Raw genomic sequence first — 18848 nt, 5'->3', positions numbered from 1 at the left:
GTGTATACACTTGTTTATACTAACTCTCCAGTATATCCGATAAACCTATGGGTTTCAAAAGGGGTGCCTCTTGTGGGCACAAGATTCCATAATTGGATGCTCACAAGAGGTGCGTATATCGCCTTCGGCCAGGGCAATTGGAGGTTGAATGTGACCTCTGCTTGGCCTTCAGTCCCTGAGCCCTTGCTTATCGGTGCAGTAAGTTGATTTTGAGACATCTCTTGCCAACCTCTGGAGCTCAACTCAAACTCCCACTGCTAAAAAGTGCGTCTCCTCAGCTGCCTCAGGGTCCACGTCTTCTTTACCGAAGAAGCACTAAAAGTTGTCTGGTCCTTGTTTGTAAGGAAGTCTTAAGTTCTGCATGGTTACTATACAGTCCATTCTGCCACTTCTACACAAGGACGATAGGATGTGCTGTGTAGATCTCCAGGATGTGTACAATCGTGTCAAAATAGAGAAGTGTTCCAGGAGACATTTGAGTTTCTGGCTGGGAGCCAATCCTTGCCAATTCCGAGCACTGTCCTTTGGTCTCGCAACCTGGGTGTTCAAATGCTTGGCAGTGGTTGCAACCCACCTTCAACTGCAAGGATTCCAGGTGTTTCCATACCTAGATGGTTGGCTTCAATGGTACCTACAAAGCATCAACTATTTTGAGCAATTCAGGTTGTGCTACAACTTTTCATTTGCCTGGGAATCGCAGTGAATTTGGCAAAGTCAAAAATTATTCCTGTACAGGACACAGAGTTTATTGGGATGCAATTGAATACAAGCACACACATAGCTGCTCTACCTCCACAGAGAATAAGGTCATTGAGACAGCAGGTACAGCTGTTAGCATATACCCCAAAACTGCCAGCTCATGGCCCTAGTGTCCATGTCAGCTGCCATACTTCTGGTTCCTTTAGCAAAATTCTTCATGCGAGTTCTCGAGTGCACCCTAGCAGTCCAGTGGTCTAGTCTGTATGCTTCTTTGTCAACCCCCATCAGGCTAACTCCGATTTGCAGGCATAGTCTGCAATGGTGGATGCTTTCAGACCAACTCTTCTTGGCAGAACCTTCACTCCTCATCCACCATTACTTCAGCAAGAAGTCTGTCTTAATTACAAGCTTTGTCTTCCTAGCCACCTTACATTACCTTCTTGAAGGATTGAGTATCCTCAGAACGAACACACCCTTCATACAGAAGGTTTCCACAGAGAAAAATATTAACCAGACCATTCACCTGCCTGTATTCTTCCCAAATTAACCCAATAAGGGCGAATATATGCTGCATTCGCCAGATCTGCATAGACAGTTGTGCTTCTATCTACATAGAATAAAACCACATAGGAAATCTAAGCAGTTGTTCATGTCTTTCTCACCAAATAGGTCAGGCTGCATCCAAAATTACCTTAGCCAGGTGGATTACTGATTATTTCTACGGTCAGTTCCCAGCTTGGCATGCAACTTCCCTGTCCTGTTAGAGCTCATTCCACCAGGTCCATGTGTACCTAGTCTGCTTTCTTGGCAAGAGCCCATGTTGGTGAAATTTGTGAAGCAGCAACTTGGCCCAAATCTCATATGTTTGTGTCTCTCACTATAAGTTGGACATTATTTCTTGATATGAAGCATCCTTTGGCTCCTCAGTGCTCGGGCATGTCCTTCTTTGAGGGCCACCTAGGGTTTACTTAGCTGGGGACTCTGACCAAGTAGTGAGGCATAATGAAATGGACAACATCAGATTAGAAGTTCTATACTTACCATAACTTGCATCTGTGTTGTCCATTTTCATTATGCATCACATCCCACCTGCCTTCCCCCAACCTAAATCAGCTGAGAGCAGTAGAGAGGATATGGGAACCCATAGGTTCCTAGTTTGAGCTCCAGTGTGGACGCTTTCTTTTGGTCTCTACTAGTGTAAATCTAAATCACCTTTAAGAGGGCAGCAAACTCTACCTGAGGGGTTAGAGAAGGAGTGGGGCATTATGGGAAAGGGAGGAGCTTGAGGCTGTGATCATAAGTCTGGAGAAATGACCAAGTCTGATCCATAGACCCAGTAGTGATGCATAATGAAATTGGACAACAAAAATGCCATGTTATGGTAAGTACATAACTTCTGTTATGTAATATTTTGTGTCCAATAATCTTGTTTTGCTTTGTCTGTAGATTTTTGAATGTTAGGGTTGGGAGACTACGTAATATAGATTGACCTTAAATCAAAATTTTACTGTTAAGATATAGTTGAGGCCTCCCATTTCTTTTTGTTGTATTTATGCAGCTCTGTTTGATTCGTGCTAAGCAGTTAAGTAGTACCACCGAGTGAATGCTAAATGTATTTCTTTGTAAGATACAAGTATAGGTGCCTTAATCTGAGGATGGTTATTTCTTACTTTTTGTGTGTACGTGTATATCTTTTTGCTTTTTGCTAAGCACCTATTATTTCAAGTTTTGTTGCTGGGTTAGTATACTAACATTGTTTAGAGCATGTTTCCCAGTTTTACTTCAGTTTGTCTCTTGGTGACAAATATCTCTCCAACAGGGTATTGATGTACAGGTAATGCCTGCTGAAAACAAAACCACCGCGTCAGTCGCTTTTTTTTCCAATACATACCCTCTAAAATTACTGTTTTGTTCATGGTATGATAGCTAAGAAGCTGAACTGGCAAAAAAATGTTTACTGTTCTATGATCATGTTTAAAACTGAAGTGGTTACTTCTTCAGCTACTCAAGTGTGTTAGATTGCATATTTAAAATCTTAGGTTCATAGGTTCATACTAGGCTATCTGCCCGAGGGCATTTATAAGCCTAGCCCATAGTTTTGTGGCTTACGCCACCCCTTTAGTTTGGAGAAACTATGCCCATTATTTTGCTGTGCCTCTGTCGAGCAGTGACACTGAGGTAACCCCTGGGGTGTATCTGTGATCTCCCATCCATTGGTCAAGATTCCTCTTGAACAAGGCCAGCGAGGTGCTCTGCCTCACATAAACCGGGATTTTGTTCCACAGCATAGGGAGTCTTTGGGTGATGAATCTATCCCTCCATCACGTCCTATTAATAACCGTGTTGAGGTTTAAGTCTCCCGCCCTTGTGGCTCTGAGGGATCTAGATTTTTTGAGATGAAGCATGTTCATCAAACCTGGGTTTGACATGGCCTTGTATGTCAGGCATAGGTCACCTCTGAGCAAGCGGTAAGCAACTGAATATAACTGGAGTTCTTTCAGTCGGGCAGCATAAGACAGATTTTTGAGACCCTTTATCCTTTTGGTGAGGAACTTTTGTGGCCTCTCCAGCTGCTGCAAGTGTCGGGTCAGATACATTCCGAATGGGGCATTGTACTCGATCATTGGTCTGATGAGTGATGAGTATAGGGAGACTATGACTTCCCTTCCCTTTTTACATAAAAATGTATGGCATATTTTCACTTGTATTGTGATACTGGGTGATTTACTAAGTCCGATATAGACTTGGCAGGGGTCAGTGGTCAAGGAATGCTGAGAATATGTTGCTCAATTAACAAGATATTAAAGTAATGCAGAAAAGAGCTAGTGAGCACAGTGTATTGCAAGGTATATAAGGAAACTTTGTACCAACCTTTGTGTGTATGCAGCATCTTCATTGGGACATCACAAGAAAAAATTCATTGCTTTTACATGTTCTAGGTGGTTTAAAACTCTTCTCAGAGTTCTGTTGTTGTAAGTGTACACAACTGTCCAGTTTGTTCCAGGACTGGACTCCATCCCTGTTTTGGTAATTCCTCGTAAATTTTGTCCGCCCATTTTTTTTGTCCTTTAGTACTTGTCTTATTTTACATGCTTAATTGTCAGTGGAGCTGGTTAAGTCTTCATACCTTTCTAAATTGTGTTGCATGTTAAAAGGTCATGTCCAGCCTTACAAAAAAAAAAAAAAAAGCATGAGAATGGTGCCTTTGGAATTAAAATTGGAGCCATAACTAATCCATCAGAGTATTTATTTATCACTTACTAAATGGTATGCTTTTTAATATTTGCTGTCATTTTTATATTGTTTTTGGACTTCTTGTGATTTAACTTGGAATTCTCCCCATTTTTAACAGTTCTACTTTCATTTGAAATATGGCAAAGCTTTTGTAGAGTAATTGGGGCAAAGAGACTTCCCTGCACTGTCCTATTGCGGAAGCTCTGTTAGTCTGGCCTCCGTTGTGGCAAAGTACTCCATGGTTAGTTCACCAGCATTGCGTTGCATTGCATTCTGCTGCTACTGCTGTTTAATCACTGCCTTTATTTTGACTTGATAATAGTTTATATGCTTGGAGAGTGACTGTCAGTTTGGCCAGCTGTTGTAACTGAACTTCGGCTGTGTATGTTCTGCAGAAAGGCAGCCTTTCTACGGCATCTGGAAATGTAACTAGAGATAATTTGCAAGAGGTGATGATTTATGTTGCTCTTTACTTTGACCAATCAATGTTACAATTCAGACAAAATTCTAAATGTAGTACTGCTGTAACTGGCTGTAGCATTAACATAGTCTGACATTAGTTGAATGGTAGAGAATTTGTTGTAATTTTAAGAAAGAATTCTCACCTTTGTGAACTTTGTATGCGTGATGAAAAAAGATGTTAATAGAAAAAAAAATCAGAATGGCTTAATCTGTGTGTTTGACAGATGTGCATTGTAAACTTGAAAATTTAATGAATACTGGCTTAATTTATGACCAAGTCTGTTGGATTTGCCCTCATTGAAGAAGTTGCTGGGGGAAATATTGTGATTTTCAACATTGTACTTTGCAGCGACTTTTAAACAAAGTCATGAGGTTGTAATTAATACTGCATATTAGAAAAAGGTAACCAATTTTTATTGTATGAAGCAGAGCCAGTTTTCCACTGAGAGCAGGAGCAAAGATGTGGGATCAAAGTGGGCAGTCTTGGCAGCAGTGGCCTTTGAGCCAGCAGCAGTGGATGCAGACATTCCAGCATCAGCAAGATCCTGGTAAGTAAGCCACTCTTGCTTTCTTGAAGGACAGCTGTGAAGCCATTGTGTGTTTACCTCCTTTATGAATTCCTGCACTTACTATGATTCTGGTTAATAGGTATTCTAGTGGAAGGCAACTTTTGTTGAGCTTAGTGTTGATGTCTGTTTATAAAAAAAAAAAAAAAAAAAAAAAAAAGGCGGTTCCGTTTCCAAGTTATGAATACGTGTGTATTATCAATAGTGTATTGCTGAGAGCATGTTGTTCAAGCAAATGTTACTTATCCCAGCTTTAAACCAACTGTGCTTCTGCTGCTACTTCACTCTGGGTTAGAACTACAAGTAAATATACTGTGTTTTTAAATCCTTACCCGTTGATGCAAGTTCTGAGTAAGATGTTTGTAGCATTATTCAACTGTTGTGCGAGTACCCTTCAAGTACTGTGTAGCAGTTTTAACCAGCGAATGGTTCTGACTAGTAACTAGGTGGGCTTTTGTTCAGTATTCCACATGGCATCTTGGCTATTTCAGCTAGCAAAGTTGGAGGAAAGAATGTCTTAAATTGAAACCCTGGCATAATTTGATACCTTCTGGTATTTGCATGCAAAAAATCATTAATTTTCAATTTCAGGAATGCCACCACATGAATTACCTACATAATTACAAAGTATGGATAGGTAGTGACATCACTGGGGAGATCTACATGATTTACTTTTTCAGCTGTTTGCTGTGATCCATTTTCATGTGTGAGGTCCTAAATCTTTTGAACCTGTGTTTCATTTGCAGTTAGTGTCAGTGGTGCAACCTTGCCTTTGGATGCAGAAGGCTGTGGGTTTCTCTTTCCATACCATGTATGCCGATTGCTGACAGGAGATGCATCACCTGCCTTATGCTACACTGAGTGTGTTGTCCTTCATATGAGATGTTAAAACGAGGTCCCATCTTCTTAGATAGCTGTGGTGGATGTAGGGAAAAAAAAAATCCTAGTGAACCTGTTGAAAATAAATCCTAGTGAACCTGTTGAAAATAATAAATAGGGCAAGTTTCCTGATTTCCCCCAGTAGCATAAATACTGCCTTGGGCCTTCCTTGAAAAGAGGCCTGTAGCCTATTGTGACTAACCCGGCCAACAAAAGGCTAAATAAAATAAGAATAAAGCTTTTATCGTTTGGTTGTTCACATTCATCTTCCATAGAAAAACTTTCCCTGAAATGTTTATAGGGAAAGTGTGCCATCTGATATTTCCTGAACCAGGGTAACAGCAAACACAGTATAAATAGTGATAGCAAAACCGTACACACAAAATGCTATCAGTAAAACATTTTGTATTAGTTTATAAATAAACACGTAGTTGCATTTGTTGTTTTCTGTTGAATGAAATAAGAGGAATCACATCAGTGATTTTAAAATGACATCCTTTTTAAGAGGAATCACATCTGTGATTTTAAAATGACACTATCTACAGACAGGTCCATTTATGAAAGACTGGAGTTTCTGACTTCAAGTTATTATTTTTGGCATGTGATACTTCCCTTAATTGTTATCTCTACACTTTCCCATAATTCATTGCTATAATTTACTGCTACAGTTTTTTATTGAAGGATTTAGGAGAGTGTTAAAGTTTTAACAGACTACTTGATCATTTTGTAAGTTTTTGAGGTACTTTATTATTTTGGCAGGATTTTTAGTATTTCATTCTTCTTTTTAAGAAATGTTCTGAAGTTTTCTGTTCAGTTAATTACAGGTCTAGTTCTCCCCTGTGTAGATAAAGGCCATTTTATTCCACGTTATCACTCAGAATTCTTTCTGATTTTTTAAGATTTGTGCGCTCCTTGCCTTTTGACTGTAAGGTCTGCTGTGAGACTTGACTGATGCCAATAACTATTTTTCAGTGTTAACCTGTGTCTCCAAGACTTCAGAAGTAACCACTTGGGCAGGAGTCTGTACTGCTTACTGAATTATGAAGGTCTTGTAGTTGCATCTGCTTAATTTGTATTCTGATGTTTGCCAGCATTATTTTTAACCTTGCTATATTTAGTCTTGCAAGTTATTTTGTGACTATGCAGGCTCCGTTGCTTAATTGCTTTACCATCCTGTTCTGAAATATGTTGTGTATGAGACCATTGTTCTCCATGCTGCTTTGCCAGCTACATTTGCACATGGGTAGACTCCCCATTAGTTCCTCACCCTGGTATGTGTTGCTTGGTGTTTTTAGTAGAGCACTTGCTCTGTGACACTGCTGCTTCGGCTTCTTATTTGCAAGGTCAGTTCAGAAATGTTGGACACATTGTCGAATGTTCCTTGCTGTTGTTTTTTGTGATGAATAGGCTGAACATGTAGAGGTTGATTGTCATATTTGCTCAGTTGTCTTGGTGGCTTCCTCACGCACCCCCCCCCCCCCAAGGAATCCAGGTTTGGGCTGGCTGGGAAGCTGGTCTTTGCATGTTTAACAGTGTCTCCGGTGTTTAATTTACCTTCCACAAGTGCTGTACTTTCAAGAGGCATTTCAAATAAAAATTTGTATACTGCTGAGAGCATGCCTGATGGGGCCAGTAAAGGAGAAGCTCTGCAGCTAGGATTTAACATGTTTACCTCTCAACAGCTTTATGGTATAGATGAAAGTTGCTGCATAGAGCGCACTAGAGAGTAGTGGGACTGTGTTTTTATTTTGAATTTGTTAATCAGGGTACATCACTGATCCCGTTGGACCTATTTCAGTCTTGGACCTGAGGTAAACGCAATAGATGTATGACATTGTTCTGATCCAAAAATAGGTTATGAGGAATGATTATTAACAAAATAAGAGGGCGAGTCTCAAAAGTTTGGAACCATGGACTGAAAAAGCTTGGTTTGCATACTGAAACGTAGCTATGGCATTTGGAAGACTTGATTGGTGAATAATTGGCTGTATGTTGGTGTTTGAAATGACTGCAGACTAGTTGGGGTGTTCATTTTTGATAAATTAAACAGCTGAGAGGTGAATAGGAAGACTGCATGTTTCCTAGGTAGCAATTTTGCCTATTTTCCGTGTTTTTTATTGGTGGTCATATCTTCTTGGAAGAGAGAAATTTGCGTATGCCATTTAACATGGTTTGAATGGTGGGTGCAAGTCTTTTAAAGGCTGCATCAGAGGCCTACCATATTCTCATAGGTTCATAGGTAGGTAGTAGGCTATCAGCCCAAGGGAATAGGTAAGCCTAGCTAACGAGGTTTCCCTGGCTTACGCCACCCAAGAAAGTTAATTTCCTGTGCCCCTGTCGAGCAAAGCCACAGAAGTGGTCCCAGGGGTGTGTTTCCTATTTCAAACAGCACGCCTCGCACGTACAGCATGCTCGGCCAAACCAATCCAAAAAAACACTAGAGGCCAGCATAAGTAGTTCCACGTCTTTTATTTGAAACTTAATGAAATACTGCAAAAGGACATAATAATGTCCACATACCAACACTCAAACTAGTTTCGGCTACTGCCTTCTTCAGTGAGAGAAAATAAAGAAATAGTAATAGCAACCAGCAAACCAGTATTCTTTATATATTCTTCACCCAGCCAATAGAAATAGAAGGTATAGTCCATACCTTCTGAATAATTCATTAGTTGACAACCAGGCTGCAGAAAACAAACAGTAATTTTGGGATGTCCTTGATAGTTATTTGAAATTTGGTATATACCATAAATTGTATGCATTTAATATGGCAAAAACCATTGGTAAATGAGTAAATTATCCATGTGAGCATACACCATTAAACCATAAGTGAAAATAAAACCAAACAACAATGCTGTATATATTATGATAGTATATACATTATTTGCTAAATCAACACTGTTAGAATTCTGTAGTCCTATAATAATTGAATAAAGAAATATACTCATCATAAATGGTCATTGAGACCTGGTGGAAATAGGGCTCCGAGATGTATAATCCAATACTTTTCTTTATGGCTGAGTATACTTTGCCATCCTTGTTGATTGTGCCTGTTGCCTGTAATTTTATCAATAACTGTAAACATGAATTTTGCCGTAGGGTGTTTAATAGTATGTTGATATAAAGCATTCATCAGTTTCATATTATGAATGTCACTCCGATGTTCCCCTATTCTTATTCTTAGTGATCGCGAAGTTTTGCCCACATAGAAAGCAGAACACTGACATGTTGCCAGGTATATAACCCAGCTGCTTGATCAATTACCAAATATCCTGACATCATAAACTTTGCTTGTGTTAGAACTGGTAAATTGTTTAAGCTTGTTCACCTGACTACACGAAGTGCAGTGGCCACAAGGGAAATTTCCCAAAAGTTCATCCCCTATTATGGTCAATTGTTTGTATTTTGCCCCTCCACTCACTCTCTGTTTGTAATGTGAAAATAATGAACCCAAGGTTTTGCCTCTCCTATATGATGGTTGACATTGGTTACCCAGGATACTACGAAGGTAGTAATTAGCTAACAAAATGTTCCAATTGTCATTCAGAACATTCCTAACCACCTGGTGGTTCCTACCAAAGGTGGTAATGAACCTGATAGTGTCATCCTTTGGGTTGTCTGCGTGGTCCTTGTATTCCAGCAAGGTTTTCCTGTCTTGTTTATCTGTCCATGCACTGGCAGATGCAATTTCGAAGATGCAATATCCCCTGTCCAAAAATCTATTTTTCAGATGTACTTTGGCATTTTCATAATCAGTATTTGAAGAATTGATCCGTTTAATTCTCAAATATTGGGATTTTGGGATATTGCGGATGGTGTGGCGTGGATGCATACTAGATGCATGAAGTAATGAATTGAATTGTGGATATTTCCGATGAATCTTAGTACTTCGGGTATGGTCCTCATTCCGATACACGGTAACATCCAAAAAGTCAATTTGATCAGTATGAGAGGTGATAGAGAACTCAATACCCCATATATTGCTGTTAAGATATTCCACAAATTCAATAAGATATGTTGAATCTGCACACCACACCATCCAACAATCATCAAGATATCTCCGCCAGATATCTATTTCCACCAAATAAATGTTATGCAGGGGATTATAGATAAGGCATTCCTCAAGATAGGCCATGAAAAGATCTGCATATATGGGGGCAAAAGAGGCCCCCATGGCCGTACCTTGAAGTTGCCAGTAGCACTCCCCTTGAAAATAAAAAACATTTTTGCTAAGCACATGCTCTGACATACAGATGAGCAATGTGTTGAATCCCGGTGGATACAGTTCAACCTTGTTCAACCAGTGTTTTAGTGCCTGCAACCCTGCCCAGTGTGGTATGCTTATGTACAAGGACTTAACATCAAGTGTGCACATCAGCCATTCTGGCTGAAGTTGTGTGTCTTCAATAATTTTCAAAAATTCTGTTGTATCCTGTTTTCTTGCCCTTACATGTCCCAGGAGTGGTTTAAGATGTTGGGTTAAGAATACCGATAATGGTTCTGTGAGTGAACCATTACCCGATACAATAGGCCTACCTGGAGGGTGAGTAATAGATTTATGTATCTTTGGGAGTAAATACAGAATTTGCTTGGATGGATCCTTAACTTTGAGGTGGTGTGCTGTTTTAATGGGAATAATACCTTCTTCCACTGCTGAGTCAAGAAATGCATCATTCTCCTTTTTAAATCGATGTGTAGGATCGATACCCATGTACATGTAACATTTGGAGTCAGATAGTTGTCTGAGTCCCTCATGGACGTAATAATCCATATTTAAAATCACCACAGCTCCTCCCTTGTCAGATGGGAGTATAGCAATGTTGTGATTTTGCCTAAGTTCAGTAAGTGCCCTCTTCTCAGATGAGTTGATATAATCTTGTGAAATGTGACATTCCAAATGGGGGAATCGTAAATCCTTGAGTACTGCCTGTTGAAAGATGGCAACATTTTTGTTCATGGGTGGTTGAAAAGTAGATTTATGAAATGTAAATCCAGCAGATCTTTGAGTATTTGATATATCCTGTTCTGAAAAAAATATTTTGAGGTTAAGTCGTCGACAATAATCCAACACATCCAATGCAATTTGATATTGATCAGAGAAAAAACTAGGTACAAAACCCAATCCTTTATTAAGTATTTTGTATTGGTCATCAGTCAGTACAGAATCTGATAAATTAAGAACATTATCAAATGTCGTTGTTACTGTTTCAGTAAGGACTGAATCAGTCCTGTCATTGATTCTGTTCCTATTTCGATTGGCATGTTTCCTCCCCCCTCTATATTTCCTACCTCTCCTAAAGGGATACTGGTATTCATTTTTTTCTTTAGTGGTGAGTTAACCAATGTTCCACCCTCACTGTCTGTATATGAGGACTCCTCCCCTGATGTACTGGTATAAGATTTGTCCCTATGTTTAAGTATGGACCTTGGTCTCTCTGGTCCTGCCCCTGGTCGTTCCTTGGACTGAGTCCTGAAATCTCACAGTCCTCTGTATTTGGAGTGGGTGTCCCTTATTGTAGTCCATGACATCCCTGTTGAATTTTTTAACTTTCCTATCCCTTATCATTTTGTCATATGTGGTTAGTTCTTTGGACAACCTATCAAGTCAGTCATGATAATTGGTGCTGGACTGGAATTTTTTACTCTCAGTACTCAAATCCTTGACTTCGGATACACATAAGTCAATGATCCTCTCATAATAAGAGGCTAAGATTTTAAACAAAATCATAGAGCCATTTTGCAATGCCTGTTCCCATTCATCAGTCAGCCTCTGTTCAGATCTGCTGACTATTGGTCGTAACTTTATACGAAGGCCTCTGGGGGCCATATTTTTATGCAAATAGGCCCTGAAAAGCCTGAGGTGCCATGTATTAGCTCTCAGCCCTTTAAGGCCTTTCTCTAAATTTCGAAACGCCAATTCGCAACCATCAGAAATGTTACAATTTGGTTGACTTTGGTTGTTGTTTGGGATTTGGTCTAATCCAAATACACCAATATCTTCCCTATCAGCACACAACCCGTCCAATATTTTGTCCAAATCCATAATTAAATTTTAGTATAAGTTGTCCAAAAACCAATATCACAATAGTGCAAATGAAGAGTTCCTGATTAAATCTCAATGGAAAGACCAGAGGCAGGGCCAAAAAAAGTAACCGATCCGTACCACACAATAAATGTAGAATAGTATCTATGAATAATACATAGGACAAATCCAACCAGAATTGTTAAATAAACTAATATAATATATGTATACAATGGCTATACATTCCTATCTCCATGATAGTATTCAGGGAAGCGGATTATAGTAATGAGGCACTTGTACATTCAATAACACTTATAACCCATTCTACAATTGGGGATGCATTAGCGTTGTTCTATTCTATTATTAGAAGTGTTAATAAATTAGTGATCCTTCAATAAGAAAAAATCTTTTCACCACTTATTCAAAATAGACTTGGGTGATACACTGTTATGTTGTTATCAAAGATCACATATTCATTGTCCTACTATATGTTCATAAATCTAAGTCAAAAACCAGTATTAATGATCAAAAATAATAAACACAGTAGGTTCAAAATAGTAACATCAGAATAGCGCTTGTAACACCCTCAAAACACAATATTATGATGTGTTAGTGTGCCCTAATGACAGTATAAAGTCACTAAATAAAGGCCTGTTAGCTGTCCCTGAATATGATACATTGATGACTAACAAATACGCATAATCATGTCTAAAATGAAATTAGAAATGGTACACCCAAAGTTGCATCAACATCCTTATCATTCCCAATAGTTAACAAAAATTAACCAAAACTGCTGTCCTCATATTGTATATATGCAAAATGACATTCATAGACAATGTGCCTAAAAAAGCATGCCTCGACAGGCTCAACGACATATAAATGTCCATGAAATATAAATGTCCATAAAATATTTAAAGTCCAAGCTCCGAGTGAAAAGTAGACAAAATATTGTTCCTCATAGAGATTAATGGCGTGCTTCCAGATGAACCATAGGCCCTCCACAGTGTAATTCCAACGCGTAAACGCTGTAATCCACAAAACCAATTGTTAATATGTAGAAATAATTTGTTGTTTAACCTTGAACAACCCCAAATGTCTAAAAGAAGCCTGTTTTGTATAAAATATTCAGTACCTGAATTTCCGCATAAACACTCGCTCCTTGTCACGCAAAACAGTAATCGCACATCTACGTTGATTCACCCACAAGCCCAGATAGCCAACAATTGAATAAGTAGTTCCAAAAATAGAATATAATTCCAAAATTCGCTGGTATAATCCTGGTATCACGCTGGTAAAGTAGAAATAGTATTTCAGGGAAGGAGTCCTCTCCTACCAAAAGTGGAACTAAACGCCAACAGCGAGAGTCAACAAACCAAATCCAAACAGCACGCCTCGCACGTACAGCATGCTCGGCCAAACCAATCCAAAAAAACACTAGAGGCCACCATAAGTAGTTCCACGTCTTTTATTCGAAACTTAATGAAATACTGCAAAAGGACATAATGTCCACATACCAACATCATAATATATACAGCATTGTTGTTTGGTTTTATTTTCACTTATGGTTTAATGGTGTATGCTCACATGGATCATTTACTCATTTACCAATGGTTTTTGCCATATTAATGCATACAATTTATGGTATATACCAAATATCAAATGACTATCAAGGACATCCCAAAATATGTCTTTGTTTACTGTTTGTTTTCTGCAGCCTGGTTGTCAACTAATGAATTATTCAGAAGGTATGGACTTATACCTTCTATTTCTATTGGTGAAGAATATATAAATACTGGTTTGCTGGTTGCTATTACTATTTCTTTATTTTCTCTCACTGAAGAAGGCAGTAGCCGAAACTAGTTTGTGTTGGTATGTGGACATTATTATGTCCTTTTGCAGTATTTCATTAAGTTTTGAATAAAAGACGTGGAACTACTTATGCTGGCCTCTAGTGTTTTTTTGTGTTTCCTATTTCCCATCCACTCATCAAGATTTTACTTGGAGTGTTAATGAGGAACTTTGCTTGACATAGATGGATAGCTTGTTCCAGAGCATAGGAAGTCTCTGGGACAGGAATCTATCCCTCCAGCATGTCCTGTGTATTGTGGTGACAAGGTTTAGGTCCCTAGAGCATATAGCTCGGAGGGATTGGCATTTCTTTAGGTGTAGCATGTTCAGCAGCTCTGGGTTAACATAGCTTTATAGGTTAAACAGAGGTCTCCTCGGATTAGGTGATATGCTACAAATTAAAGCTGTAGTTTTTTGAGACTCAATGTGTAGGGCATCTGTTTGAGGCCAGTAATCCTCTTTATGACGTACTTTTGTGGCCTTTCCAGCTGCAGATGTATTGTGAGGTGCATTCCAGAAGGGGCACTGTACTCCTATGAGTCTGAGTGCCGAGTAGAGGGGAACAATGACCTCTTTCTTTCTTTTCTCCTGGATGAGAATCCTTTTATGATGGTATGCCACATAGGACTACTGTGGTGATGTGATTTATCAAAGGAGAATCTACTGTCCACCTGGTTCCCAAGGTCTCTTATCACACATTTGGCGTTAAGTAGACTGCCGTTTTATGTGGTAGTTCATGTGTACAGAGTTTTTACCAAAGGGGATGTCAATGGACTCTTGGCATTGAGCTTGAGGCCGTGCCTCTGACACCAGGCATCTGTTTCAGTGAGGCCCTTCTGTAAGATGTCCACATCATTTGGGGACTCTATTATGGCTCCTAGTTTGCATTCATCTGCTAACTTCTTTAGCCAGAGGCCTTCTGTGTACTTCAGAGAAGTAGATAACCAAACAGGAGAGGTCCTAGGACTGAACCCTGTGGGCCTCCACTTGTCACTGGCTCGAAGTCAGATTTGGAGTCTGCAACTTTGACAGTGTGGGTTCTGTCAGTGAGCCCATTGGTATCCCATCTTGTGACGTAGGGATTTATGCCTAGTTTAGTGAGTTTAGCTATAATGCCATGTGACTGCCTCGAACAAGTCTATCCGGTTCAGAAGGCATGATCTGCCTTTCACAAACCTGAACTGGGTAGGGTCCAGAGTTTAGAGGTCACCAATGTCTTTGATTTGAGTTCCATGATGATGCGTTCCATGGCCTAGCAGACCAGACTCGTCAGGCTGATAGGGCAATAGTTCCCAGGATCAGTGGTGTCTCCCCCTTTGTGGAGTGGGATAACTGTTTCTATGTGCCATTCAGTGAGCACAAAGCCTGACATGAGACTAAGATTGAACATGGTGCTTAGGTGGGGAGCCAGTTCGTTGGGATGTTGTCCGGTCCCATGGATGCTGTGCTTTTGGTTTTAGAGAGTGCAGCTTTTACCTGCGTAGATGTGATTGCATGGATTCTTCCTATATAGATATGGGCCATTTCGGGGGTGAGAGGAGGGTAAAGTTAGCACTGAACCTATCTGTCTGGATGTTGGCAATATCAGTTGGTTCTGTAATTTTCATGCCGTTGTGCTGTAACTCGGAGCAGATCTGGGTGTTGCCATTGAGATTCTTGACATAGCTATAAAATGCTTTGTGGTTGCCCTTAGAATCGGTGGCAATTTTTTTTTTCGTAGCTAGCTTTGGAGGATCTTATAAGGGATCTCAGCTTCTTACTGAGGCTGACCAGGGAGCTCCTCCACTCATGGGATTTTACTCTTTTGCAACAGTTTCTTCTTATGTTGTAGAGTTTGTTTGTCAGGGAACCACCAGATTGGCTTCCTTTTTTTTTTTTTTGCAGGATATCGTCTTGGTTCTGTTTGGGATAGCATGATCCGTGCACTCCTGTAAGTGCTTATAGAGTGCATTTGTGTAGGATTCATCAGTAGTAACCGTATTGTCCATCTGCATGGATGTCATGAAGTTTTCCACTTCTGTCTTCAGAAGGAGACATTTTTTTCATGTTTTCCTTAATGGTGGGTGGGGGTGGGATGTGGATATCTAGGGTGATTAGCTTATGGTCGGATCTGACCAACGAGGAGTTGACTTCAGGTGTGGAACACTGGTCACTCATGTTGGTAATGACTAGGTCTAGGATATTGCTGCCCCTGGTGGGGTGTGGATAAAGCTGATCCAGGGCATTGGAATTTATGAATTCCAGAAAGCGTTGAGCGAAGGAGTTGGTACATGAGTAGTTTTCCCAATTAATGGTGGGATAGTTGAAATCGCTCATTAGTGTGTTTGGTTGAACCCTAATATTTTCCAGTATATCAAGAAAAGAGGAGTGGAAATCCTGGGGCATGGTGGGGGATCTGTAGCAAGCTACAATTTGGATTGCTGTTTTGCCCAGATTTAGTTGCACTTGGATAACCTTGGATGCCTTATGCCGCGCAACTAGCCTAGAGGTGTGGATATCCTTAATGAATATGGACACACGTCCGCCTTTGGTGTTCTGGTCCAGGTTAGATGGCCGAAAAAGTCTGGTATGAGTTATAGCCTGGTAATGCAGGGGTGCTTTCTAGAGCCTTGAACCAAGTCTGTCACTGCACAGATATCGATGTTCTCCATTTTAAGGAGTGCCTTGAGTGAGTAAATTTTGAGATTTAGACCTCTATTATTGAGTAGCATTACCCTCAGTTTTTGCTTGCCTGTTCCTGTTACGGTGGTGAATTTGTCATTTGAACCTTGCCTAAAAAAGGCACTATAGGGGTGGCAAGAGCCTTAGGCAGTATCCGGAATCCCAGGGGCGAGAGGTGCAGGCGGTCTCTGGCAAAGCATCATGGTCTGACTACCATGTCATCCCAGGCAGACAGATACTGGATCCCCTTAGAATGGCAGCAGAAGCTTAGCCAATTGTTGAAGTCAATCATTTTGTCCTTGTACTGTGCGGTATCATTCTGGGCGATGGCAGTATGCTACCCAGGGCTAGGGTCATACCTGCCTGGGCTACAAGATCTGAGTGCTCTTCCATGTAGTCCACTGAGGTACATCTGGGGTTGTTCACACCAACATGGACAATGACAGAGTCATATTTGTACTTGTTGTGGAGTGATCCGAGTGTGTGGGTTATGTAGTGGATCCTGGCACCCGACAGGCAGCTGACAGTAACCTTCTTGTTTAGCCTGATGAGTGGGACATCCAGTGTGCCTGACTATAGAGTCACCTAGGGCTAGTGTGTTTTTTACTTTGGTTTGCCTTATGGGCTGTGGTTTATTGGCACACTGAGTCTGTGGGCTATGTGCCATTTGGGTTGTGTTGGGGGGGTGGAGGTTGCCTGTGTTTTTGCTTTGGAGGTCTCTGTTGCTTGAGCAGATTATTATTGAGAGCCTCTGCGAATGTTTTTTGTTTTCTATGTGTGGATTTTGGTGGTGTAGGTTTAGTGGGACTATGTGTTGAGTGTGGTGTTGCGCAAGTGTTTACCGTCTCTTGACCGTCAAGTTCAGTATTGGTTGGAGTGAGCTTTACCTCCAGTTTGACTAGATAAGTGCATCTCTCACAGGTTGTGGTGTTGGGTGGTAGGAGGAGAGGGTTGTCTGTGTACATGAGCAATTGCTACATTGCCTCAAGATGCCCATATTCATCAGATAGACAGGAGAGAACACTGGGAGCTGACCCTTGGACATGCCTGAATAAAAAAAGGAAAGTGAGTATAAGAGCTGTTTTTCTCTAAGCGAGTAAGGAAAGTAAGTACAAAAACTGTTTTCCTCTAGGTAAAGAGGAAAGTTTGAGTGCTGTAGTATTTTGTAGCTTATTTAGTACTAACAAGTTCTGAACAAGTGCTGAGCATGAATAAGCAAATTAAAGTGCTAAAACTAAGAATCTGTACCTGGATCGTGCGATCGATATGCTACCTACCGCTTACCACTCCCACTGATAAGCTAGAAAGGCTTGGTGGGGGGGGGCACAGAAGCTTACAAAACAGTCCAGGATACAGCAAATCTGTATCTGGTCTAGCTGAAACATTGATAACTTTTCATGTGGCATTCTTTCAGGGTCTGGAAAGAAAAATGGGAGAACATAAAATAGCAGAGTTGGTTGTTTTGTGTTGTCCAGGTGGAGATGGAAATTTAGGTCAAGAATATGTAGAGGTCTGGAGATAAGTGAGCTTTTACCTGCCACCAAAAAGCATTGTTTTTGTTTGAGGAGTTGAGCCATAATTCATCATTGGTATGTTGATTTTAAGGTCTTGAAAATGACCCTGAAGTGCGAGTTCAAGATAGGAAAAAGAGTGGTTGCTGTGGAATAGGACCCAAGTCATCGGTGTACAACAGGAGAGGAAGATGGAGTAGGTCAAGAGGAAGTTTATTAATGTAGAAGAAAGAGCAGAGGTGCCAGAATAGATCCTTGGAGGAATACTTTTCTGTAGTGGGGGAACACTTTTCTGTAGTGGGATTAATGGGGAGGATGATGAGTTAAAATTCACTGACGTGGCAGAGAGGTGTTTAAGTCAGGACAGTGTGCCATCGCTAATGCCTAGTTCAGTAATATACACAAGGTTAATTAAGTGATCAACAGGAAGGGATCTGGCATAGATATGTACCAGCATGCCTGATTGTATCATTTGCCTTTCTATGACAAAAAAGTGGGTGGGGGGCATTCATGAGCCTGACTAGGAAGCCTAACTGGTTTGATAGGGTTAAGGGTTCACATAGATGTGTGTGGCAGTTCAGCCGATCCAAATGTAGTGTCTCTTGAGCATAGTAAGGAAGCAGATGTTCTTCGTGTTTCACTGTTGCAGTCATTACATTTGGGTTATCCTGCTGGCAGGTCGCCCTCAGTCTACCTGAATTCCAAAGTCTTGGGTCCTGCGTCGGTTGCTGTCGCCCCTTCCCTGAAGTCAGGTCGTCAGGGGTATAAAAGATGCAGCCAATGCCATTTTCTTTGGTCTTTCTTGCAGCGCAGTGCCCGAAGCAGAAGCATTTTGCAAGTGCCAGACGGCCGACTTCGGATCTGAAATTCGAACACGAAAATCTCATAAGTCTTCATTAAAAGCTAAGTACCCGTTGGGGAAACTTTTTTTCTTGCTCCAGTCTGATGTCAGAAAAAGTTAATAAT

The 18848-nt window shown here is 40.5% G+C and overlaps 1 protein-coding gene across 5 annotated transcripts in view; it reads left to right on the top strand.

The window, feature by feature from the left end:
- Positions 1–18848, top strand: part of PNISR (PNN interacting serine and arginine rich protein) — an 873711-nt gene that overhangs the window by 93400 nt on the left and 761463 nt on the right. For 4 of the 5 annotated variants that reach the window (XM_044065876.1, XM_044065856.1, XM_044065842.1 and 1 more), the window contains exon 2: positions 4825–4943. In XM_044065876.1, coding sequence (XP_043921811.1) covers positions 4856–4943 — 88 coding nt within the window. In that variant the 5' untranslated portion in view covers positions 4825–4855. Of the gene's footprint in view, positions 1–4821; positions 4944–18848 lie in introns of all 5 variants that reach the window. The other variant, XM_044065848.1, reaches the window with a different exon arrangement.

Source organism: Protopterus annectens, chromosome 1.part0 (assembly GCF_019279795.1).
Source record: "Protopterus annectens isolate FY-2018-M chromosome 1.part0, PAN1.0, whole genome shotgun sequence".
Lineage (NCBI taxonomy): Eukaryota > Metazoa > Chordata > Ceratodontiformes > Protopteridae > Protopterus > Protopterus annectens.
This window is presented reverse-complemented; position numbering and strand designations above follow the sequence as displayed.